Here is a 27,574-nt window from a genome sequence, read left to right on the forward strand (position 1 = left end):
CACTGCTCTCCCTGCTGCTGGAGCCCACACCTAGTCTAGAATCCTCTTGAAAAGGATTCTCCTTTAAGTATGCTAGAACTGTGCCAAGCTGATCAGACCTGGGGTCTGGCAGAGCGACAGTCCTCAACCTTACATCAGTTGCACTTCTTCCTTCCCTGCAAGTGGAAACTGCGGGCCTAGCCTTCTTTCACAGTACGTGACGTTTTCATCATAGCAACCAATCACAAGCCTGTTCTGAGAGACTGTTAGGGAACGGAGACTGTATTGGTACTGGAGCTTTGTCAATCTCTGCCGAGTCACCGCCTCTTTTCTCTTAGCAACGGATGCGTCACAGCAACAGCCTGTAGAGGAGCTGCGGTTTGTGCTCTTGTTTTTCTGAGAGGAGAGTCACACTTCCACCTTCAGCCCCAGAAGGAGTTTCTCCCTAGGGTACTGCAAAGAGCCTGCTTTTCTCTTCAGTTTAGCGGTATCAGGTAAGGGAATCTCTGAATAGGAAAGGAGGCTTGGAAAACAAGTATTTTACTCACTTTTTCAAGAGCATCGAAACACTTGCAGTGCCAGCTATGTGCTAAAAGCAGTGAAGACTGCAAAACAGTACAAAATTCTTCCTGCCTTTAAAAAACTTCTAGCCTAGCTAGAAGACAGAAATAACAACAAGATAGCAGTTAACGACACTCTTAAGAACTCTCAGAGAAGGTACTGAGCGTTATTCACAAGTCGTATTACTCCCGGTGTCTACCAGGTTGTCTGGCACATAGTGGGAGCTCAATAAATACTGGATGGATGGATGGATGGATGGATGGATGGATGGATGGATGGATGGATGGAGAGGAAGCAGAATGATCCTGGTTACTCATTGGTAGCGGTATCAGAGATCAAAAAAGAAAAGATAAATGTTGGCTGAAGTACCGTAATTAGGGAGGTGATTTCAGGGCCGTTAAGAGGGAGCTGGAGTAGATTAAGAGAAAAGAAAATGAAGGGGAAAACTTGAACTCTTTGACAGGAAGGACTTCATCTTGCTCATCTAGTGACCTCCAGTCCCTAACTGCTGCTCAATTTTTCTCTTCTTCTGCCTGGTGTATGCTGAATGCTGAATAAATTCACAGCAACTTCCAGGCCGGCTGCCTTTACAAAAGCCTGGCATGTGCCCTACAGTGTGATCAGAAAGCATCAAGAACAAAATTGTTTACACCTCTGAGTGAGAAAGTTGGGGAGGCTTAAGGGAGAAGGTCCTACTGGAGTTGAAGTTTGAAGAATGAGCGAGATTTAAACAAGCAGAGAAATGTGTGCATGGTGTGGGGCAGGTGTGTCTGGGAGGGAGAGGGGTGCCTGCAAAGGGAGACAGGAAGACTATCTGGAGACAAGGGGACTGTTTAGAGATTGGAGAGTAATGCTATAAGGCTGGAGTAGAACTCAAAGAGTGGATGTGGTGACACAGACTGTGAAGGGTGTTAAAGGTGATGCTTACACATTTTTCTTGTTTTTCAAAGTCTGGTCTGCAGACCATTGTGCAAGACTGCTTCATAGTAGTTTTTTTAATGCAGGCTTGCCCAGACTTGCAGAATCACAGTGGCTCCAGGAAGTGTACATTTCAAATGAGCCCCATTTTTCCACTAACGGAGGAGAATGTGGCTGTGGACTCGCATTATTATATTCCCCAGTATACAAGGAAATGACTTGTTAAGATCTGCATTTAAAAAAGAGGGCTCTGAAGGTCTGTCCTGAGGGTGACTATTCTGGTTGGAACAGGGTTGGGGAGGCCAGTTAAAAATGTCCACGAACCAGGCGGAGGCTGAGGGGAGGGCAGAGAAATCAAATCGCATTTATTTTTACTAACTGATCATTGAAATGTAGGCATTTCATAACAAACCACGAGACCTGTGAGTGGTTTGTCACTAAGAGAAATTATAGCTCTTTTTATATGACATTATGGATGTTATAGATATCTGACTTATTCTCCTCACAGCTTCAAAATTAAGGTGGTAATTAGAATCATTGCCAGATCTTGTTATTTAATGTATTCATAAAGATATACATAAATTATTATATCATAATTTTAAAAGTATTTTGATAACTGTACCATTTTGATAAAATTGGTCTCCCTTGGAATTCCATGTTTTTATCCGACGCATGGGGTTTCACCATGCTGCCAAGGGGTTCCTGGCCCCAAGTAGGTAGGGGCTCTGGTACGCAGGACGTGTTAAAGGCCTGAACACATGGAGGCTATGGAAATGAGGGCTCGGAATTGAGGAGCCATTTCAAAGAATAGCATCTACTTAAATGAGCCTTCTGTCTTGGAAGGAGGTGGAGGTCAGTTGGAGCAAGTGTAACAGACTAATTGGAAGTGTAGGAACAGTTATTTCTGAGGGGTAGATGTTGTGTTGTGTACTTGTTGGAAGACCACTGAAGAGCCCAGGAGAATCCTGAAGCTGAATCAGGGTCTTGGTGGAGACTGACCAAGAGGCAGCAGTTCTTGGTCAATCACCAGAGATATATCTACCAGACTCCCAAGATGTTAGTTTTACATCACAGTCTAAATCACTGTTTAAAAAAAAGAAAAGATGGGAGACAAGTATGATGAGTTCACAAATGCTTTTGGAAGAGAAAAGAGGATGGTGACCACTAGACAAAGTCAGCTAATTGAGGAAGACTCAGGACATAACACTTTCTAAGGAAGTTGCTACCTGAAGGGAATGTGCCCGTGCTACAGACCTTACTCAGGACTGGGAGTAAGCCACGCATGCATATGGGTAACAGGGGGAACGTGTGCACGGGTGTGTGCATTATAGCCAAACGAAGTGAAGGCACTAATAACTGTTTAAATTGCTGTATTATATCAATTATAATCCCTCACATATTTCTTCATAGGCAGAACTTATCCTTCTAAATAATAAAAGGTTCGTAAAAAGATATAGTCATGGACAAGTCTTGAAAGTTAGTTTGGAACAAGGTCATGGACAGTTCTGAATACAATGTTCCTCAGAATCACTGGAGTGCACGGGTTTTGACCGTTACACGGAGGTGGCCCTACCCTGTACGCAATTCTCTTGTTGCTTTCTAATGTCTTTGCTGTTAATGTGGAAGGTGGAAGGTGTGTCCTTTGCTACAGTGGTAGCAGAAAGGTATTCTGGAGGTCAATTAATGTACAAAGAAAATACGTGGTTTTAACACAAAAATATTTAAGTAGAATTCTTGAATATTTATGTGTTATCTTTCACAAATTCTGTTTTGCAATTCAACCAGTTGTAGTACTTTTGCAAACCAATTGTAATACAAGCCAGTGAGGTAAGCATAAACTTTATTTTGGGAATAGATGAGGTATCTCTTCTGCTACTTTTAATAATAAATTTACTTTAGCTGGTCAGCATTTTGGAGTAATCTTAGTAAAGTGAAATCTGTATTTAAAATCTAAGCCCTACTATAATTTAAAAGCAGTATCTTTTACTTGAGATTTATTTTTAAATAGGAAATGTGTATAAAGATAAACCTAAGTAAGTGTGTTTTTAGAAATCATTCAGACTAATCATTCGTTTCATTTAGATATCTCCAATTTAAAGTGGTAAATTTTCTAGACACAATATTGGTAGAGTTTTTATCATTTGCGATTCTTAATATAAATGATACACTTTCACATGAAATGCAAATGCAATGTAAGGTAGCTACTTCCAAAGCAGTCTCTTTCTTTTCAGTTTTGACTATATTCACCAGGCTGACCGCAGTGAGTGAACTTCCCCAACTATGATACCTAGCAACTGAGCTACTGTGCTTTTTTACTAAGAAGGATTGGGAACTCCAAAATCCTGTAGAACAACTTTGTCTTCCTTTCTCCTTGGTTGCTAGTCAGCATTTTAGACATAGGAGTTAATATTTGTGAAAGTACAAAGTCAGTTGTTCTGGTAAGGTAGCATACATTTAATGTTTTCTCAGTTGTTGTCACCCACTGTAGTGATGGATTGACTTTGTTTTCCCCTAAAAACTGAGAGCTGAACCAAATTACCTAAAGAGCATTTAATAGCAGTATTTGAAAAGAACTGGGCACAGTGATCACTTTATTTCTTGGGATGATTGTGTTAAACTGATACCTACGTAGTCAGTCTTAATACTAGTACAGCATCTCTTACTCCCCGGGAACTGAATATGTTAGCATCCATATGCAAAGAGGAATTAAAGTTGCTAATCAGCTGATCTCCTCCCTGTGGGCACAGTGTAAACTTAGGGTCCTATTAAGTGGAAGAGGGAGGAAGAGGAGAAAGTCAGACAGAGTATGCAGTGTGAGAAGGACTTAACCCACCATTGCTGGTTTTTAATATGGGAAAAAAAGAACCCACAAGCCAAGAAATGCTGGTGGCCCCTAGAAAATGGACAAGGCAAGGAAACAGATTCTCCCTTAGAACCTCTAGAAACAATGGAACCCCACCGATACCTTGATTTTAGCCTAGTGAGATTCATGTCAGACTTCTGAAGTACAGAACTGTAAGATAATAAATTTGTGTTACTTTAATACACTGAATTTGTGGTAATTTTTAAAACAGCAATATAAAACTAACTCAGTATACATATAGGTTATTCCATAGGCCATTAGTCAAAAACCTTTTATTTAGACTAGAAATTCATAAGGTAAGAATGGTAGAAAGGAAGGAAAGGAAGAAGGAATTACTAATTCCACAATGTTTTAAGTATGCACAATTATGCCACTTACCAAGCTTACACTCCCCCCCCCCAGAGTTTACAGTCCACTTTACAGTCCAACTTTGCATGCCCAAAAGTAAACTCCTGACCTTGCCTTTCGAATCTTCCCTTGGAATCCCCATCTCAACACACAGCAAGCCCATGCTTTCAATTTCTTAGGCAAAACTCGTTAATGACATCCCTGATCCCTTTCTTTCTCTCAGACCCTACATCTGAGTCACCAGCAAATCCTACTGGCTCTCCTTACAAAAAATACGCAGAACCTTGACCCAGTGGTGTGGCTCAGCTGGTTGAGCAACATACCACAAAGCAAAAGGTCACTGGTTTGATTCCTGCTCAGGGCACATGCCTGGGTTATATAGGTTCGGTCCCGGTTGGGGTGAGGGGAAGGAGCAACTGATTTGATGTTTCTCTCTCTCTCTTTCTCCCTCCCTTCCCATGTCTCTAAAAAATAAATGAGTAAAATTTTTTTTTAAAATACCTAATCACTTTTTCCATCCCACTGTCACCTCCCTGGGCTCAGCTGCCATCATCTCTCTCAGGTGGTTGAATGTCTCCTGCTCGGACTCCTGGCTTCAGCCCTTTCCTCATTGCTGTCTTCACAACCCAGCAGCCACAGTGATTCTTAAAATGCGAGTCAGATCAAATAGTTACCCCTCAGCTCAATATCACCCAACGGCTCTCCACCTCATTCCGAGTAAAAACTCAAGGCCTTCTACATGACCTAGATCTCTTGTGGCGTATCATATAATCACACCCAACTGTCACCTCTTTTCTCTGTAAGAGGATCACATATTCTCACCATTGTCAAGCAAGCAGATAGTCTCCGCCCTTTATCGGGATTGGCTGTATGACTTGCTTGGGCCAGTGGAATGTGAGCAGAAACGACAGCGTGCCAGTGCCAAGGGGAAGACTCAGAAGGCATAACATGGTTCTGTAAGTGCTCTCGCTTTTTCTTCCGCCGTGAAAGTGGATGGTAGCAGATAGGGACTGCTCCTTCAGCCCAGGTCCCAGAACCAGACTTGAAGCAGAAACTCACTCACAGAACATGAGAAGAAATCAATGATTGCCGTGTGTTACTGAGACCTGGGGGATATCATTACTGCAGCCAGGCTGACTACTATACACCCCCATCACCTCTCTGACCAACTTCATTCCCTAGTCTTCGCCGCACTCACTCTAGCCCAGCCAGCATGACCTTCTTGCTGTTTTCTTACATGTGCCAGGCACACTCCTGCCCCAGGACCTTTACACTTACTGTTTCCTCCCCCGGGATCCCCCTTCTTCCCTCAAATATCTGCATTTTTGCCTTCCTCTCTTCTCTGCATTTTAGGTCTTTGCTCCAATGTTGCTTAAGTGAGGCCTTCCTTGATTGTTCAATATAAAATTGCAATGTCTTTACCCTTACAATCCCTCTCCCCTTCTTACTTGATTTTTCTCTTTAATAGTTATCACCATCTAAATTACTAATTATTTTACTCCTTTATTTTTTTGCTTCCTGTCTCCCTCCAAGAATGTGAGCTCTAACAGGGCAAGGGGCTGCCTCTTTTGTTCGCTGCTGTATTTTTAACACCGAGAACGGCACCCGGTACATAACACTTTCTCAATAAGTATTTCTGGAAGGCACAGTGGTGGCCGTGGGGTGGGGTGATGGTGGTGACAGTGATGGTGTGTGTGCATGTGTGTGTGTGTACAGTGAGTCCAGGTGGTATTCTCGAGTACTGTACGTCAAATGCAGCTGGAATAGAATATGGAGAGGAGTGCTTTTACAAAGAATATTTTGAAAACAGGATTCGGTTCCAGACATGAAATTATGCTGCAGCTAGAAAGGGAAATGGGCACCTGACAAGTGGAAGAGATGGGTCAGAGCCACCCACTGCAGAGTATTTAAAAAGTAGAAATTCCTAAACATAAAATGCTAATCACACCATAACTCTCTAGGTAAAATTATTTTAAATAACTTCACTTGTACTGAAGCACAGTAAGTAATTACTCCTGAAATTCAAGGCGTAGTCTTTTCTTTTTTTAAGACTTCATTCATTCATTTTTAGAAAGAGGGGAAGGGAGGGAGAGAAATATCATCAAACCTGCAACCTTTGGTTCACAGTCTCGTGTTCAGTCCACTGAGCCTCGCCCGCCAAAGCTAAGGGACAGTCTTGTACAAAGTTAGGAGCGCAGACCTTGGAGCCAGACCACTGGGGCTCACACGTGGCCTCTTGCTCACAGCTTATGTGTCCCCTCAGGCAAGTTACCTGGTCTCTTTTGAGGCCTCTGATTGCACATCATAAAATGGAGATGCAGATAACAGCATTAATAAAATGCCTACCTAAAAGGTTGGCTAAAAATAAATTTACAAAATACATGCAGCCCTGGCTGGTGTAGCTCAGTGGATTGAATGCAGGCTGTGAACAAAAGGGTCATCAGTTTGATTCTCAGTTAGAGCACATGCCTGAGTTGCAGGCCAGGTGCCCAGTGGGGGCCACGTGAGAGGCAACCACACATTGATGTTTCTCTCCCTCTCTTTCTCCTTCCCTTCCCCACTCTCTAAAAATAAAAAAAAGAAATAAAAATTTTTAAAAAAATACATGCAAATTACTTCGAATCATGCCTGACACCTAGCAGTCAACAAACATGAGCTATCATTATTATAATTTGAAAAATACATGTGAAAAACCTGAAGGAAAAAATGTGCATATCCAAACACTTATGCACAGACACACACACTTTGGTCAAGATTTAGTAATCAAGGCATGAGGCATGTTTTGGCTGTAGGCAATGGTAGGGTTGCAGACCCAGCTGCCTCTAGGTGTGTTTTAGTGGTGTGTGGATTGTTTTGAGGTAAAAGCAACCAAAACCCTGCAGGCCCAAGAGAAACTTCTGCTCTCCACCCTTAACTATCTAGAAGAATTTAAATTAGGAGCCTGACCCACAAGAAGAGTTAAAACGAAGAGTGACTTTTTAAGTTACCTGTCTGTGTGGCAGTGCAAACTAATAGTTACTGAACACATGCTCTTCTTGAAATAACCCTTTGAAACCAGCATGCATTACCTCCAGCCCTGCTCAGAATGTCATATGTACCTCAACTTCTCTTTCTGTCTCTGAAACTCTTGTGCATGTGGCATCTCTGACTCTCATGTATGCAGGGTTCCCATACAAACATACATGTTAAATTTGGTTATTTCCTCTGGTTAATCTGTCTCATACCTATTTGATTATTAGACCAACCAAAAGAGCCTTGAGGGCAGAGAAAAGTTTCATTTTCTCCCATACTAAGAAAGAATATCAGTCTGTGTTGGATTATTAAAATGAGTCAAACAGTGTAAGATGACTGAGTTGATATTGATGTAACTTTATGTCATGATATCTTCACAACCACCTTGTGAGATAAGTTTTATTATTGCCATTAAACTGATGAATCAATTGAGAATCAGAAGGTCAACAATTTGCCCAAGGTTACTCAGCTGGGACAGCTTGTTTTTAAACCCTGCTGTTTATGTTAATGGCAGACACCTGGTTCTTTTTGCCCACGCATGTAAAGGATTACAGATTAGCAAATCTATTAGCATGCAATCAGGGTTTATTGATGATCCATTGCCATGAAAGAGAACGGGCCTAGCTAAGGTCAGGATGTGGGGGGAAAGGCATAGGTTCAGGGCAAAGCAGGGCAGTGAAAGTAATGGCAGCCAAAGGCTGGGTGGGGGCGGGGGGGAAGGGAAGCACGGCAGGTCCTTTGTTCTGAGGACTTACATAGTTGGCGGGATGGGGTCAAGAAGTTACATACTGATTGACTGGTAAAAGTGGTGCCAGTGTTCACGGGGGAACTTGAGTACCCAAACTTAGGTATGTGTGGGGGTCTGTCAGCCCAAATCCTTATCTTGCTCTAGACTCCATTTGCTCATCTGTTTGTAAAAAGATACATGACGGGAGGCAGTTGATTAAAGTTGGGGCAGTTACCCAAAGTTATTTATGGGCTCTTTTTTTAAGCATTTGGGACTCCCTCAAAGGCAGATAGTGACCAGAGGTAGGCAAACAACCAAAATTGTTTTATGGGCTTCTTCCTTTGGGCACTGTGGACCCTCTCCTACCTTTCAGGCCTGGGGTTGAAAGCACTGTTTCAAGGCCTTCTTCCCCAGGTAGTGGAAACAATACACAGAATTTCAAGGACTTCCCTCCTCCTGTGCTAACATAGTGTTTCTTGTGCTTTTGGAACACCTGGCAATATTATCGGACCTGGCTCAGGACTGCTGAGTTAGTGGGTGAGACATGTCTCCGGCTCCTTCTCCCTACCTTGGCGTGCCATTCATTCTACCTAAGTGCTAAGAGGCATTTCCTGGAAACCAGGATGCCAGACGCTGGCCAGTAACAGCAGAGCAGACTCAGAGTTCTTCCCATGCTGTCTCCTGCCTTGGTTAGACTCCTGAAATCACGACCCTAACCATTTAACAAGACGGGGCAGAGTTGCGCATTGAGCAGATGAGGAGGATTTGATGTCACGGCAAGGCCCCTGGCCAGTGTTATGTACTGTCAAAACCACTGAGCAATTCCGGAGAAACTGTCGGAGGCATTCTCTGACAGCGTAAATAAGGACAAGTGGCCACATGCACACGTGCTAGGCCAGAAGTACTATTTAAATTATGTTAATTTAAAAATTATGCACAAATATGCGCATTGCGACCCTGTGTCTGCCCACAGACTTTAAACCTGTCTTTGTAGCTGGGACACCTGCCAGGGAGGCAGGCCCTGGACAGCACAGAGCAACTCCCTGGGTGCAGAACTGCAGCGACAGTCCGGGCAGCAGCATCCCCTGTGGTGCCTGGGGCTGAAACCGTGAGGTGTTGGCAGGTCACTTCCTGGTGCTTCAGCTGAATGGCGGGCTGCAAGGGCAAGATCTGTCAGTAAGGCCATCATTGCAATACACCTTTGCCCACAGAAAACCCATTCTATGAAGATATATGTTGATTTAGCTTAGGCTAAACTTAGAAAGCATATTCTCATGCTTACTAAATGATAATGCTTACTATTTGAAACTGTAAACCAGATACTTCCTAATGACATTGTCTCTTTGCGCAGCCCAAGTCACAGACATGGCTCCAAAATCGCAAAAACGGAAGAAATCAGGTTCAAAAAAAGCGGCAAAACGTGACAAAAATAAGGAGCTGCTTCCTGGTAGGATTGCCTTTTCACTAATAGAATTTTTAATGGCTTTAGTATTTATACATATATTGGCAACAAAAATGTTCATGGTTTTATGTATCAAATAAACTTAAATATTTTGGTTTTAAAAAAGCTAACATAAGTGGAATTCAAATATGGGCATTTATTCTTACTTTGTATTTATTTCATTATACTACCAAATAAATACCATAGAAAACACATCATTAAGAGATAATTCTATGGAAAGGGCAATTATTCAGATTCTGTCTATTTAGTTATTCATTAAATACGTTTAAGAATTCATTGTATATTTGCATTTATATTTTGTGTTTTGAGACCTGGTTAAAAAATAATAAACTAAGATATTTATTTGATTCAAAAAATGTAAATTTGACATCATTTTATTATATTCCAGTCGGTGAAGAGGAAGAACCCACAAACATGGAGAGCATGGGTAAGTGGAATACAATGTAGAAATTGTCCCCAGTTACAATATTTCAGTATGCAGTAAGCAAGTGAAAATATTGTAAATTAAAGTGATTAATGAAAATGTACATGGACCAAAATTACATCCGGTCATTTAGAATATGCAATGAAAATGTTTAAAGAAAGAATAAAAAGCAAGAGTGGAAGAGAGAAAAACCGAGGAATAGACTCGGGCAACTAGTCCCTTCAACATCCAAACTGAATGCTTTTTGAGAGAACTTTTGTAATTATAAAGTATAAAACTACAAGTTATCACTTTTAGTAGCACAATATTTTTTAAAACTCTGGTTCATGAGCAATATGTATCTGTACTTCACAGTAAGATTCTACTATTTCAAGGAGGAAGGCTGATTTTTAAGCAAAAAAAACCCCCTAGAACTTAGACAACCAAACTAATGTTGGTCCTACTTTTAGAGGCTGAATAACTAACAAGTCTTTATTTTTGTTGTTGTTGGAACTCTCTGTTAGACTTGAACTAGATAATGCTCTTCACATCTGGAAACAGTGAGGGTGGAAAAGAGAAAGCTCTGAAACCTTGTAGACCATTGTCAAGATTTTGGCTATTAACCAAATAGGATAGACAGGATAGACAGCTTTTGAAGGTATTTTGGCAGAGGAGTGACATGATCTGACTTTTGTTTTGACTGGGTCACCCTGACTACTCTGTTGAGAAAGGCAATGGCGAGGGCAGAGCAGAAAATGGTTAGGGAACTAGTGCACTAATGGTTAGTCTGAGAATGAGAAGGGGATGGGTTGGGCCTGGGGGCAGAGAGGGTGGAGATGTGGAGTGTAGAGGCAGGGAGACAGTGGAGGATGTCAGTGAACAGTAAGTGGCGTTGGAGCAGGCTATGCCTCCCAACATATATTTCCATATATTTATGGAATTGACGAGAATGTACCACCCAGAAATGTGGGAGTCATTTTCGACCCCATTCTCTCCCTCAACACCTCCTCACTGCCATTTAAACCATCCTGGCTCCTGTCAATTCCTCCTCTAAAGTATATCTCAAAACCATCCATTTCTCATTATCTCCGCATCTACTACCTCAGTCCAAGCCTCCACATGTCTCACTTAGATGACTTGCTTAGCTCCTACCTGGTATCGCTGCTTCCACTCAGCATCCTTCGATCCATTCTACACATGGAACTTGCCATGTCTCCTTCCTGCTCTCCTGTGGCTTTTCTTTATCCTTATGGTGGTCCTGGCTCTGCCTTCCTCTCTGATCTTTTCTCTCGACTCTCTGCCCCTACCTATGGTTTGCCAGTCTTGCCTGGCACAGAACATACTACATTTGCTTCTGCCTCAGGAGCCTGGTTAGATTTTCCTCCAGATCTTTATGCCACTATCTCCTCATCATTCAGATCCTGACTCCAAACCCATCTCTGGAAGAGGCGTTTCCCGAAGACCTTTCACCTAGTACCCTTGCCTTCCTAGCACTTACCATAATTCTGAAGTTAAAGTATAGTTAATTCTCATTATTTATGGAAGGTCCATACAGTTGCTGTGAACACTGAATGAGCAAATACTGAGCTGTTGCTCTTAGGGGAAATACAGGGTTAGGCTCCCATGAGCCTCTGGTCATAACATTTTCAATAACCAAGCAATATATAATATTTTACATGTGTTTCTTTTTAAACACACTTTATTTAATATACATTGTTAATTCATTGACACTGAACTCACAGACAACAGCACTATAACTCATGCCTTAACCCTACTTATCTAATATATCTATTTTCTCTGCAAAGCACATCACAGGCTTTTTGTGCTTAGGAACATTATACAGCACCTCAGCACCACACTTGGGTATCCTATTTAAATAACAAAATCACCAATAAAAAGCACAAAAATGTGGACCATGTGGCACTAACTAGACAGGGGGAAAGACATTTGTTTCCAGTATGAGAGCCGAAACAAGATGGCAGAGCATTTCCCCATCTGACTCGGTGGGGCTGACTTAAGGGGAAACTGTGACTCAGAGCTGGCTGCAGACTATGGTGGTTGCCATGGTGGGAGAAACCCCCAGTCTCACGTGAGAGTTTGTTGGAAAGTGGACTAGAACCCAGCAGGCAAGCTGCATTGTTCCCTCTCTGGCCCCTCTCCAACAGGCTTGCCACAGTGCAGCCAGGAGGACTGCCCTGCCTGGGTGAATACCTAAGGCCCTGCCCCCTTACAGCTTAACAGGGGCCCCAAACAAAGAAATAGGGCCAAAATGAAAGAACAGAGCAAAACTTCAGAAAGAAAGCTAAGTGATGAGGAGATAGCCAGCCTATCTGATGGAGAATTTAAAGCCCTGGCCATCAAAAGGCTCACAGAACTGATTAAGTTAGGTCAAAAAATGAAAGATACCCAAAATGAAATAAAGCAAAAAATATTCAGGGAACCAACAGTGACAGAAAGGAAACCAGGACTCAAAGCAACAATTTGGAACAAAAGGAAGAAATAAACATCCAACTGGAACAGAATGAAAAAACAAGAATTCAAAAAAATGAAGAGAGACTTTTGACCTTTGGGACATCTTGAAATGTTCCAATATCCTAATTATAGGGGTGCCAGAAGGAGAAGAACAACAACAAGAAACTGAAAACTTATCTGAATGAATAATAAAGGAAAACTTCCCCAATCTGGCGAAGGAAATAGACTTCCAGGAAGTCCAGGAAGCCCAGAGAGTCCAAAAGAAGTTTGGCCTAAAGAGGAACACACCAAGGCCCATCATTATTAAGTTACCCAAGATTTAAGACAAAGAGAGAATCTTAAAAGCAGCAAGAGGAAAGGAAAGAGTTACCTACAAAGGAGTGCCCATAAGTCTATCAGCTGATTTCTCAAAAGAAACCATACAGACAAGAAGGGCCTGGAAAGAAGTATTCAAAGTCAGGAAAGGCAAGGACCTACATCTAAAATTACTCTCTCCAGCAAAGCTATCATTTAGAATGGAAGGGCAGATAAAGTGCTTCCCAGATAAGGTCAACTTAAAGGAGTTCATCATCACCAGGCCTTTATTACATGAAATGTTAAAGGGACTTATCTAAGAAAAGGAAGGTCAAAACTATGAACAGTAAAATGACAACTCACAACTATCAACAAATGAACCTAAAAGAAAAGAAAAAGAACAAAAATAGAAACTAAGCAAACAACTAGAAGAAGAACAGCATTAGAGAAATGGACATCACATGGAGGGTTTTCAGTGGGGAGGAGGAAGGGAGAAATAAGGGAGAAAAGGTACAGGGAAGAAGAAGCATAATTGGTGGGCATTAAATAGATGGGGAGAGGTCAAAAATGGTACAGGAAACAGAGAACTTGAAGAACTTATATGTATAACCCATGGCATGAATGAAGGGGGGAGAATAAAGGGAGGAAAATTGGGAAAACTGTAATAGCACAATCAATAAAATATACTTAAAAATGGATCATATAAAAGACTTAAATATAAGCCGTGACACCATTAAAGTCCTAGAGGAGAACACTGGCAAGAAAATCTCAGATATTCCACGCAGCAACATTTTTACGGATATGTCCCCTAGAGCAAGGAATATAAAGGAAAGAATAAACAAATGGGATCTCATCAAAATAAAAAGCTTCTGCATGGCTAAAGAAAACAGTATTAAATTAAAAAGACAACCAAGTCTATGGGAAAACATATTTGCCAATGATACCTCAGACAAAGGTTTAATCTCCAAAATATACAAAGAACTTACACGACTCCACTCTAGGAAGACATCGAACCCAATTAAAAAATGGGAAAAGGACTTGAACAGACACTTCTCTAAAGAGGACATACAGAATATCCAGAGACACATGAAGAGATGCTCAATATCGTTAGCTATCAGAGAGATGCAAATTAAAACCACAATGAGATACCACTTTACACCAGTCAGGATGGCTATAATAGACAAAGCAACAAACAACAAATGTTGGAGAGGGTGTGGGGAAAAGGGGACCTTAGTTCACTGTTGGTGGGATTGCAGACTGGTACAACCATTATGGAAAACAGTATGGAATTTTCTCAGAAAAATTAAAATTGACCTGCCTTTTGACCCAGCAATTCCACTGCTAGGATTATACCCCAAGAATCCTAAAACATCAATTTCAAAGAACCTATGCACCACAATGTTCATAGCAGCACAATTTACAATAGCCAAGAGTTGGAAGCAACCTAGGTGCCCATCAGTAAACGAATGGATCAAAAAATTGTGGTACATATACACAATGGAATTCTATGCAGCAGAGAGAAAGAAGGAGCTACTACCTTTTGCAACAACATGGATGGAACTGGAAAGCATTATGCTGAGTGAAATAGGCCAGGCATTGAAGGACAAATACCATATGATCTCACCTTTGACAGGAAGCTAAAGAATAAAACAAACAAGCAAACAGAATAAAAACAAAGACGCTGAAATAGAGAACAAGTGGGCAGCGACCAGAGGGGAGAGGGAAGGGAACTTAAGGGGAAAAAGGGGGAGGGATTTTGAGGAACAAGTATGAAAGACACAAAGATGAGGACTGGGGGGGTGGGGGGGAATGGGAGGGAGGGGGGAGACCGGGGCGGGGGGGGGTGGGGTGGGATGGGAGAAATAGATTAAAAAAAATGTACTTGAAAAGTAACTAAATAAAATTTAATATTAAAAAAAATGGATCATAAACCTAAATACAATACCAAGTATTACAAAACTTCTAGAAGACAACATAGGAGAAAGTCTTGTGAACTTGAGATACCACACCCAAAGCTATAAGTCTTAAATTTTTGCCTAATCAACTTTTTCTTTTCATGGAATCCTAGTTAGAAACACAAAAGGGTGGACCATGGCTACATGAAACCACATAAATGAATCTGAAAATAATTCTGCTGAGTAAAAGAAGACAAAACAAAAAGAACACATACTTTGTGATTGCACTTATAAATATTCCATAGGAAAACTCATTTATAGTATCAGAAAGTAGATCACTAGTTGCCTGGAGATGGGGAGGGGTGTTGAGAGGAAGGAGCGAGAGGAATTTGGGGCATTACGGATGTGTTCTTTATCTCAATTGTGCTGATGATTTCAGGGGTACATGCATTTATCTAGTAAATCGTACACTTTAAATACATGCAGTTTATTATTTGTCAATTAGATCTCAATAAAACTGTCTTTGAAAAAGTAAACAGCAACCAAAATGTTTTTGAAAAGATACAGATGACATGCATGGAAGTTATTTCAATGAATTCTGTTTCAATGTACAGGACATAATGTATATTGCCGAGGCCTCTTCCCTGTTACACTGTAAGATTCTGAGTGAGTTGTGTAGACTTTGAGTCTGTTTTTGGCCCCTGCTCCATTGGTCTACTAGGTAAATAACTGCCATTCACTGCATCCTGTGGAATGTAACCCCTATTACCTCTGACTGTGTGTGGAGAAGGAGCAGGACCCTCCACTGTGCTCTGCTGTGTTCATGAAACCGGAAAAGCTGGTGGTGTTCATGCTGCCTGTCACCTACCAAACCCAATAAGCTGAGACAGGGATTGAATCACTGTGGGCACTTTATTCAGATGGCTGGTGATCAGAGAAGACCCTGGTTCGCACCCTAACTGACCGTCCTACATTTCCTTCCAAAACAGCCCGTTTATAACAAAGAACAAAGCGCAGTGAGAGGTTTTGAAATTCAGGGAAAATTAGATTAAAAAACTGCAGCATTGTCGCCCTGGGTGGTCAGCTGTCTCTGGGTGGGCCGTCATCTGCCTCTCCCTGGAACACAATGGCTCAGATGTCTCTAGCCTGTGCCCCAGGAGGTCACCAGGCTCCCCGGAAGCCAGGGTGGGCTGCACCCTGCAGTTTCTGAAACAGTAGCTTTAACATATTCATTACCTACCAGACTTACTCCTATTAACCTTAAACTAACACTTTTCAGCTGCTGGGTCCCCTGTCATTCGCACATCAGCCAGAAAGTAGAGCATGGCAGTAAGGGTGCAGGGACCTCAGTTTGAACCCCAGCTCCCCTGTTTCCAACTCCTAGCTCCTGACCTTGAATGTGGTCTTTGAACTCTGTAGGCCTCTGTTTCCTCAGCTTAAAAAATGGAGACAATTACAGTAACCAGCCCAGACTGTTGTGAACATTAAATGAATTGACCATCCGTGTAAAGTGGTGACAGCAGCGCCTGGCATGCAGCAGGTGCTCTACAGAAGTTACCATAATTAGGCACTGAAATTAAGAGCAAACTGACAGTAATTAGAGGGGAGGTGGGAGGGGATAACAGGGGTGGAGGAGAAGTGGAGGGGTGGAGTTTTCAGGAACATGTATAAAGGATACATGGACAAAACCAAAGTGGGGTAGGGTCAAGGATGGGCAGTGGGGATGGCTGGGGTTGGGGGAGTGATGGGGGGGAATGGAGACAACTGTACTTGAATGACAATAAAAAAAATGTGAAGAAAAAAAACCCTGGGAAAACCTACTCTCCACAGCATCTCTTGACACGAAGGCTTAGAAATTTTTACTTTTGCAATAAAATGTGTTGTACCTGCCTCAAAGAAATGTGTTGTACCTGCCTCAAAAAATTGTGTCCAGATCTTGCTTGTGGAAAATCAAGACTAAGAATAAAACAACAAGTTACAATAATTAACATGGCTATTACTCATCCACATTTTTATGCACTTGCCAGCCTAGCCTGGCACCTTAGCCAGCAGGTCTTGCCCTTGTGGCAGGACCCTGACTCTGTAAGCTTCAGGCGGCCCTGTAGGCCTTCTCCTCTGCCCCATCATCTTTCTGACGCGCCTAGAGCAACCAGCATCCCACTCTCCTGGGCCAGTAGCACTTAGCCTACCTCACTGCTGATCACCACAGCCTCACTGTTGGATGCCTGGGGTGCTGTCTTCAGTGTAGACCTCGAAGCCTGAATAACAACATTCTTTCTTGAATTTTGCCAGAGACCCTTGGGAGTGGCCAGAAGCATCAGGCCTACCTGCGTGTAGTTTGGCCATGGTGCAGGTGGTGCTGGAAGGTAGCAGACTGCGGGAGTTTGTGTGGTCTATTGGCTACCAGCTGCCTAAAGTTATCACTGATTGCTAACTGCAGCAAGAAAGAGTCTATTAGTTTTACTACCAGATAAAGGAAAGTTAGAGCCTATGTTAAAGTTTCCTTGATAGAGTCCAATTAGTGTGAAAGGGTCATTTTAGGGGAAAAATGTCCAGCTAGTGGAATTTGAAGCATGTTTGGTGGGGGGAGGTGACATCGAGCACAACCTTTGTCACTGTCTTCTGTTTCCTGGGTGGCAGAGGGCCCTCCGGCCTTTGTGAATGCCTCCGTCCGTGGGCCTCACAGTTCCACCTAGTGGTTTTGAAAGGCAAAACTGCAGAACTTTTTATTGTGCATTAGACACTACAAATTATCATAGCAGAATGTTTTCACAGGGATAATCTGTATGTGAATAAACTAATAAACTCAAGTTGTTTATGGAGTGTCTTCTTTACACCGAAAGTTAGGGTTAGCACTTTGAGGAAGATGAAAATGGGCAGTTGCCTGTAATTTATGAACAACTTGTATTCCAAATGTTTATTATGCCAACAGATTGCAATTTGGAATACATTTCCATATATATAATCAGTGTTATGCATATAGTCATTGAAACCCCCACATTACCTGGATAACTATACCTCAGAGCCATTAGTGAGGGGTAAATGTTTGTGTGGGAAACTTCAGAATCCAATGTGAGAGGCCACATGCACTGTCCCCTTGACACAGTGGGAGGGGGCCTATCTGGGCATCCAGGTGTGTAGGGCCTGGAGGGGAATGAGTGACGGCGGGACCCTGGGAGAAGGGATTTGGGCAGGGCGATCTGGGGGCAGGTGCAGAGCTGAGACTGGGGTGCCTGAAGCTGACGTGATAAGAAAATGAGAAGAAGGCTTGTTAGAGAGGATGACAACAGGCGAGAGGATACCTATCCTCCTCCACCCCCCTGTCCAAGGGCCTCCTGCAGCCAAGGACTGGCCTGGGGTGGGAAAGAAAGAGCGACAGGAAGAGAGGAGTGGAAGCCTCTTGAACCGCGCTTCCCTCTTCTTTGGAGGGCAAACCTGGGACCGAGAAACCACAGGACGGAAAAGGGAGTCCCCACCCCACCTTTCTCCCCACTTCCAAGGGTTTGCTAAGACGACTTATTTGGGAAGTCAGTAGCTTTAAGATGTGAAGAATGCAGTGACAAGTTTAACTGTGAAAAGAAGGTGCCCTAGGGAGCAGAGGTACCGATATAAGGTCAAGAGAAGGTTTGTTCAAAATGGGAGTCCACTGGGCAAATCTGCATGCTGAGGGAAAACAGCCCAGAGGCAGGACAAGTTGAAGGGCAAGGAAAAGTGAATGGGCCTCGAAGTCTACGAAGGGTGGAGAGGGGCCGGCAGGTCCCTCGAGAGGAGGGGAGGGTGGAAAGGCGGCACCAATCAGCTGGGAGACAGGGCTGCAGGACAGCCAGAGCCCTGTGCTGTACAGACACAGAATTGTTTCTTCGAGGTAGGAAGTGAGGTCACCTAGTGAGAGAGAGCAGCAGGGGAGGGGTTGGGGTGGGGGAGATGCTTTAGGAAAGCAATACAGGCTTGATAGAGTCTGAAAAGGTGATCACGCCCTTGGACCAATAATTTCAATTTAAAAAATATCCTAAGAAAATCTGAAATGTGATTTAAAAAAATTATACATTACATACCCATTTGTAGAGTTGTTTACAATCATTCTAAAGAAATGAGGGGGGAATGTAATGTTTTTCAAAAACAGAACAATTATAAACTATGCTACAGAGTTATATTAATTTAAAATATGTTAGAAAGATTACACAATATCATAGTAAAATTCTTGTGACATAAGTATTAAAGGCAGAATGTAAAGTTTCATGTAATATACTACACATGGACTGGCTAGAGGGAAATACAGGTTCTCCCTTGAGACGCAGTATTATGGGTGAGTGTTATTTTCCTTTTTATCTTTTTTTTTACTTTTTTGTAATGGATAGACTTGCTTTCAAAGGAAGATTTTAAAGTCTTTTAAAAATTTTAACCAAGTATTTAGAACAAACAATTGCATGTTTCCCATTGCTAGTATTTAAAATGGTTATTTAATGTCAAAATTCGACTTTGTCTTCCCTAGGTCATCCAGAAATTTATCCATTAGTGCTAACTACCAAGACCCAAGAAATATTTAACTGCCGCATAGAGGAAGACCTGACAGATGAACAACCTTATAAGCTTCTCAAAAAACAAGATATTTTGGCAGACTTTTCCAACAGAGCTGCAGTGTCTGATTTTTACCCAGTCAAAAAAATTATCCAGGTAAGCACAACATCCCTCTTTATTTTTCAATCTTGCTTCAAGGGGTTCCTGGTGCATAACAACGAAAGTTGCAGGGATTGCTGCATTCAAATCTGGCATTGGCCATGACTTAGTACAAATACTAGCTTGCCCACACCTCCTTGGGAATCCTGCTTGGTGTTTCTGTGTTAAAAGCAAACACTTACTAGTGACTGCCTTATTCCACACCCAGGAAAACTGATCCGTGCCCAGTTTTAACTGGAGTAGGGATCTATTCTTATGTTCCCATACTGCTTTAATTGTTTAGTTCATCACTTTGGTCCTCATTTGTCTGCTAGCATGCAACAGAGCATAAAGCCAAATAAAAGAGATGCTTCTTTTTTTTTTCCTGTTAGAAATATCATTGCTTACTACATTTTTCTATTTAGACCTATTGTGTTTTAAAAGCATTTTAGAGTTCATAAAAACTCATTTTTTTAGTTTGCAATTTGGGTTTATTAGCCATAGATTAGCACTAAGATAACCATAGATAACTATGATAACCATAAGATAACCATAAGTAACTGTGGTTACCTTTTATAAGTGATTGACTAGAGAAATATCAATTTTTTAAAGATTTTCTTTATTTATTTTTAGAGAGAGGAGAAAGAGAGGGAGAAAAACATCATTGTGTGGTTGCCTCTCATGTGCCACCTACTAGGGACCTGGCCTGCAACCCAGGCATGTGCCCTGACTGAAAATTGAACCAGTGACCCCTTGGTTCACAGGCCCATGCTAAATCCACTGAGCTATGCCAGCCAGGGAGAGAGAAATATCAATTTTGTGCTGATGTCTGAATAAATTGAATGGCCAGTGGATGCCATTAACCTCCATTTTGGCTCTCTCTTACTATTCAGTAGCATGTAGTCTGTTTAATCTCTACATATTGTGAATTTTCCAGTTTTGCTTGTATAATTAATTTCTAGTTTCATGCCATTGTGATCAGAAAATATGCTTGATATGATTTTAATCCTCTTAAATTTATTAAGACTTATTTTGTGACCTAACATATCATCTAGCCTTTAAAATGTTCAATGTGCCCTTGAGAAGAATGTACAGGGGTGGGCAAAGTAGGTTTCCAGGTGTATATGAAGCAGTTTATTCTTGTATTATTAGTTATTACTTATTGTGTTGTTTTCCATACAAACAACTATAAGGCTACTTTTGCTGACTCCTGTATATTCTGTTGCTTTTGGATGGAATGTTCTATAACCTTCTCTTTTGATTAAATTCCTTTAGGCATATCCTGGAGATGAGATTCTGCTTGTTCATGACAAGGACTTCAAATATGGACTTAACTTTTATATAGTTGGAACTGAAGAGGGCAAGGAACTCTATTTCAATGTAAGCACACCCCAGCCTTTGTATTCTGTGGAGTGTCAGGAGGAAGCAGCACCTGTGGGGGACACCTATGCTTGGCTGTGATCCTTCTTGTTCAGCTCCATTTCCCTGGGGCCTAGACCAGGTTCTGGCACCTAGAGGAGGTGAGCAGTAACTGGGATGGACTAAGTCAAACATCTTAGGGTAGCAGGTACTCCACTTATTTGCTTTACTGACCCCGTGAGAGCTGAAACAGGTAATCTGGAGTACCACTGCCCTCGGCCACTCCTTGGCCTTATTCCTGGTTCTCCTCTTACCGTCTGCATACCTTGGGGTACGTCGCTGCACCACTCACCTGTAAAAACAGTGGCGCCAGGAATATCCCTTTCCAGGGCTGTTGTGAAACTTAAATGAATGAATCCAGGGTAAAGCCTTCGCATAGTGCCTGACAAAGAGCTGGGTACTCCATAAATATTTGCCATGATTATTTAAAAGCAGGATTTTGAAAGGACGACTTGTCAGTGGGCAGTTGATGGGGAGGGAAGCAGAAGATAAAAGAATGGTAATTTCTATAGAAAAAAATCCGTTCACCTTTAGGGTGTTTTTTTAAAAAGTGGTCATGGAAGGGAACAATTTTTCTAGACTCACCTTCTGATCTGGCATTCTTGTGGGGAGGTTTGGTAAAACTGAGGTAGACAAAGGGTTTTGAGTGGTTGTTCAATAAATAGGAAAAATAAAGGAAAGCATACAGTTCCAAAATATCTAATACTTTTTAAACTAAAAGTAATATTTTACTTAGCCTTAACATTTTCAATTTTATTTTTATGGTTGTTTTTCTCTGTGTTTAATTTTTTTCCATCAGTCTTGTGCTGCTCAAACACAGAGACACACACAACTGAGAAATGTGTCGTTAGGTGATTCCCTCATTATGGGAACATCACAGGCGACACCACACAATCCCAGATGGTACAGCCTATTGCTACTAGGCTACCATTAACACACAAACGACATGAGATTAAATCAAGCACAAGACAAAATGATGCAATCAGACATGCAGTAAACGCAAGATGTTTGCCATTGCTGTCAACGTACCACATTGACACGTTATGTCTTACAGCAAACTATTTTGGTAATAAGCAGAAAGAGTTCATTCTACAATAATGATAAAAAGTATAGTAAATACATAAACCAGTAACATAGTACTCATTTATTATCATTGGCAAGTATCATGTACATAGTTGTATGTGCTCTACTTTTATATGTGATGGCACAATAGGTTTGTTTGCACCAACATCACCACCAACATGTAAGAAAGGCATTGTGTTATGACTTTACCATGGCTACCACATCGCCAAGTGATAGGAAATTTTAGCTCCATCATAATCTTATGGGACTGTCATCGTTGACCAAAATGTCATTATACAGCGCATAACTGTGTATAGTGAAATATTTTCAAACATACAGAGAGTAGAATAACAAATACCCACACAGTCACTACCCAGAATTAACAAATATTAAATGTCTGATCATATTTACTATATACTTTTAAAGAAATAAAATGTAATAGATAAGGCTTCACTCCCCCCTCGTATCCTCTGGAATTCCACTTCTCTCTACAAGGAACCATTATTCAAAAGTTGTTGTATTTTCTGCCTGTCCATGGTTTTATGTTTTTACCACATATGCATGCTCCACGAATAATGTATTTTATTGTACTTTTTTATTAAAAGTCACATAAAATTATGCAAATCATTCTCCAATTTTTGTTTTTCATTAAATTATAAAATTCTAGGTCACCATTCATGTTGATATATTTATATATCATATATAAATACAGATTAAGTTTGTTAATTGCAACTGCTTTATGGGATTTTATCTTATGATGATGACACAATGTATCAGTTCACTTCTACTGATACTTACTCAACTTATAGATAGATTATAGAGACATAGATATAGGCTTTGATATATCGACATGTGTCTCCATGTATCTTCTTGTGGACATCTTGATTTTAAAATGTTCACTTATTATTTAATGTATATCATGTTTATTCATATTTATAATCCTGTTATCAAAGAAATTTCATTAGGTCAGAGAGAACTAGTTTTATATTTAACATTCAGTTTTAGTATTCCATATTTATAAAGATGTGCAGTAAATGCTGTCTTATTATTGCATATCTTTTGCTTTCTTACTCTCCCATCTTTTTATTCTGTCATGTTCTGTCTGTATCCTTGATACCTTTTTTTTTGTTCTTTGTTCTTCCTTTTTTTTTGCTTGCTTGCTTTCTCTTAATTGAAAAGCAGGAACCAACAAAGAAGAATAATAATACAGAAGCACTTAGTGAATTTATATAAAACTAAACTTTGTTGCAAAACATATAGATGCAGCTATAACCTAAATTTGGTCATATATTTTGGAATGTTATTTATGTTACTCTAGCCCCCAGAAGTTCCAGAAGAACAGGAGGAACATAAAGAATTTAAAGAGCTTGTTCCTGAAGACATATTTATCTACAAGCCACCCTGCTCTAAACCGTGGGTTTCTTTGGGCAGCGAAAAAGAGATCGAGGAGGAATCAGTTGAGGAATCTACAAAGCAGGTCAGAGGCTTGAACTGTTACCTTTAGTCATCACCTCCCTGTAGCTGAATAACATTTATTCCTGAAGGACTTGTGAGGCTCCCATATTTGCTGTAGTCATGGGTTGAGCTATCTCCACCCCCCAAAAGATATGAAATCCTAACCCCTAGAACCTCAGAATGTGACCTATTGGGAAGTGGGAGAGTGTTATTTCAATAGCTGGGGTTCTTATAAAAAGAGGGCCATATGAAGACACAGAGACACAGGGAGAAAGAACAGCATATGAGAAGGAGGCAGAGATTGTTGTGCTGTTATTTACAAGGCAAGGGACACCAGGGATTGCTGTCACCACTAGAAGCTAGAGAAAGACAAGCAACAGATTCTCCCTTAGGGACCACATTAAAAAACCAACATCCAACACCTTGATCTTGGACTTCTGGCCTCCACAACTGTGAGTGAATAAATTCCTGTTGTTGTAGCCACCCAATCTGTGGTATTTGGTTATAGCAGCCCTGTAACAAAGAGGCATTGCCAGAGCAGCCCCTGAGAAGAGGTGTTGGATGTGAGTGATGTGAAAGCATCCCATGAGAAAACAGGTATAGCAATGGGAGGGGGCCCTGGCAAAACCCCTGCAAGGTTGCAATCTCAGGCAAAATTTCTGCAGAGGGAAGACTTCAGCCAGAGCCCCTCGGGGAACTCTGGATGGTAAATGACAGCTCAGAATTGTCAGGAAGAGAAGCAAGAGAGATGAGCTTCCCAGTTGTCTCCTACCAGTCCATGATGGGTTGAGATGTGAAGAGCCAGTCACTTTCTGCTCTTTGTACCTGAGGTAAAAATGGTCCCTGTAGCCTTGGAGCGGTGCTTCACAGAACAGCAGCAGGTGGTGGCCAGAGAACAAAAAGTACATGGGGCTCGAGGGTACAAAGAAATTATACACAGAGCTCATGTAGGCAGAGCACCCTCATGGGCTGCCACGCAGCCATTTTTCTCCAGGGAACTGATTATGTTACCTTTACTGCTTACCTGTGTTGCAGATTACATACATGATTTCTCGAAAACGACATGAATTTGGTGCACCGATTAAGTTTAGTGACCAGAATGCTTCCAGTGTTAAAGATGGCTATATTGAATGTACAGCCTACCCAGATAAAAATTTTGTTATTAAGCAACTTGAGAAAGATGTTGGCATGCAAGCAATCCCCCAAGTCATGGACACAAGCACTCAGACAAGATGGTAAGTATGCAGTGGGTTTATGTATTTTCAAAGGCAATTACAGCAAAATCTAGCAATGTCCAGGATTATTTCGAGAGATCTTCATAATAGAAATGGATTGACAATGATGACATAGATCTCTATAGAGTCAGTTCAGGAAGTTGAAATTGCTTTCAACTATGCCTTTTAAAATCTTAATAGGAAAATGTGGTATAAGTATATAAGACTGTAAGACCATGTAGTGGGAAAATGATGGATGTTGTTAATAATTACAATATTGCTTTCACCTGGAATATTACAATTGCCTCCTACCTGCTCCATTCTACCTAAATCATTTTGCACACCAAATCAGGTTGTGTTACTTCACTGCCTAAATCTCCTCTTTGCCCCGCCCCCATCACACCCAGAGCCCTTGGGACAGCGTTATAAAGTTCCTCTTCCCTGTCGAGGTATGTTGGCCTCGCCAGCCTCTTCCCCCTCCCCACCCCATTCCCAAACAAGTCCTCCGTGTTCTAGCCCTGTTCTGCTTCCATCTCCCAGAACACCCCCTCTTCTGCATCTTCCTGCCTTTGCCAGCATTGTTGCTCCGCCTAAAATGCCCCTCACTGCCTTGTCCAACTTGTCCCTCTTGACCCTTTGAGTTCAGTGCCCTCTCCTCTGTGATTTCCTGGGAACACCAGGTAGAGTTGATTGCTCCCTCCTCTGGGACCCCACTAGACCTTCACGGTATCTTTATCACAGCACTGAGGACTCATATTGTACTCATCTGCTTACCTGTCTGTCGGCCTAGACCCGGAGCACTTGGAGCCTACAAACAACATCATTTCACGCATCAAGCTCTTATTTAAATATAGTCTGTGAGTTAATTGAAGGGAAATGGATTGTCAAGGGAGTGTTTTGGGCTGAGCTTTGAATGTTGTATGAATTTGGAGGTATATTTAGCTAAGCTGTATATTTTAGAATTAAAAAACATTTTATTTTGAAATAATTTTAGATTTATAGAAGAAAAACCACAAATGTTACATATAATTTGGAGAAATAGAGAAAGGGAAAGCAGCCCCAATTTTTTAAATTCAAGAGAACGGGAAGAACAGAGCTTGCCTGGGACCTGGAGGAGCCCGGCCTCAGTACAGCGAAGTGGGTGGCGGAGGTGGACAGAGAAGTGGTTTCTCTGTGGCAGACAGTAGGGCACTTTGCCAGATTCTGAAGTGAGAGAGAGAGGCGAGATGGTAAGGCATTAAAATCAGATGAGCCAGGCAGTATGTATTGGAAAGCAGGCGGGAAACAGGCCGGGAGTGGAAGCAACTGGCCAAGTGGGAGTCGGTCGTCATTAAACAGGTAAAAATGTGACCAGTTTCTACATAATGTGGTGGCAGTAAACTGAGAGGAAACAGTGGAAAGGAGACATGGAAGGTCAAAGTGCTGTAACTCCCTCCATTCAAACAAACAAACAAACAAATAAGACCCAACTGTCTTGACCCTTTCAGCGACCATCTAATTCCTCTGCTTTTCTTTGCAACAAAACTCCTCACAGCAGTTGTCCACACTCTCTGCTTCCACTCCCTCACCTACCGCTCTGTCTTGAGCCCATTCCAAACGGTCTTTAGGTCACCACTGGAGAATGGTCTGATTGCCAGTCCATTTGTAATACCCCCCTCTTTCTCCGCGTCTCAGCAGCATTTAACCTGGTTTACTCTTTCTTCCCCTTACAACACAGACACATTTCCATCTGGCTTACCGACAGCGCTTACTGTGTGCGTCCTAACTCGCTGGCAGCTCCTCCTCAGTCTCTTTCCCTGGATCCTTCTCTGGCCAGCTTTTACATATTTGAGGGTCCCCCAGGCTAACTCCTTTAGATGTTTTCTCTAACTACCCTTAGTTCCTGGGTGAATCTATCCAGTCTTTTGTTGTCACCTGTTCTTTGCTTGCTCGGGCTCCCAAAATCTATGCCTTCAATCTCACTCTCTCTCCTGAACTCCACATGCTTCTATTCCTAGCTGGATGTCTTAATAAGGGTCTCAAATTTAGCACGCCCCAAAACAACTCTTTGTAAAAAATTCTACTTCCAAATCTGAAAGTCACTGAATGTTCCTCATTTCAGTAAGTGGCAATGATATTCTTGTAATTACTCAGACCCAAAACCTTGGATTTTGTTGGGTCTACCCTCAAAATACATTTATTGCCATCATACTGTACCAAGTCATCCTCATCTCCTTTCTGGATTATTGTAATGCTTGAGAACTGGACTTCCTCTACCCCTCCCTGCCCTCCTGCATTCTGTTCTCCATAGAAGAGCCAGACTAAGTTGGGTCCCACTTGCCCCTCTGCCCTCCTTTCCCATAATTCCCCTGGCTCACCCCTCCCAGCCACACTGGCTCCCTGCTCCTTAAATTCACCAACCATACTCATACCTGTTGTGTTTGTGCTCACAGTTCCTCTACATAGGCTGCTGCTCTCTCCTCCTTAGGGTTCATTTCCTCCTTCATTCAGATCTCTTCTTCAAAGAGAAATTCCTCAATATTCCTTTATAAAAGTAGCAACCTCCATTTCTATCTATCCCCTTACTGTATTTTTTCTTTATGGCACTTTTATCACTTGTCTCTCTTTTCTCACCTTCTTTCCACCTACCACTTAAAATTTAGACTGGAACTGGGTCTATTTTGTTCATTGCTATATCCCCAACTTCTAGGACAGTTCTTAGCACAGATTTATTAAATGAGGGGAATAAAGAAATGTTAAAGCAAAGAAGAAGCAGAGGAATCAAGTTAAGAAAGAATGTCAGAGTAGATGACTGGCTTGGGTTCAATGTTAAGAAAAGAGCCATGAGCCCTGGC

At 41.7% G+C, this 27,574-nt stretch overlaps 1 protein-coding gene across 1 annotated transcript in view; it reads left to right on the forward strand.

Moving 5' to 3' along the window:
* Nucleotides 1–394: 394 nt before the first annotated feature.
* DNAI3 (dynein axonemal intermediate chain 3) overlaps nt 395–27,574 on the forward strand; it is a 73,190-nt gene continuing 46,010 nt past the window's right edge. Inside the window, exons 1-7 of the mRNA XM_037163965.2 lie at nt 395–473; nt 9,760–9,855; nt 10,259–10,297; nt 19,427–19,608; nt 20,866–20,970; nt 23,390–23,548; nt 24,562–24,761. Of these exons, the coding sequence (XP_037019860.2) occupies nt 9,774–9,855; nt 10,259–10,297; nt 19,427–19,608; nt 20,866–20,970; nt 23,390–23,548; nt 24,562–24,761 (767 nt within the window). The 5' untranslated portion in view covers nt 395–473; nt 9,760–9,773. The remainder of the gene's footprint in view (nt 474–9,759; nt 9,856–10,258; nt 10,298–19,426; nt 19,609–20,865; nt 20,971–23,389; nt 23,549–24,561; nt 24,762–27,574) is intronic.

The sequence above is a fragment of the Artibeus jamaicensis genome, unplaced genomic scaffold (genome assembly GCF_021234435.1).
Source record: "Artibeus jamaicensis isolate MK-2021 breed Jamaican fruit bat unplaced genomic scaffold, CSHL_Jam_final scaffold_1019, whole genome shotgun sequence".
NCBI classification, from domain to species: Eukaryota; Metazoa; Chordata; class Mammalia; order Chiroptera; family Phyllostomidae; genus Artibeus; species Artibeus jamaicensis.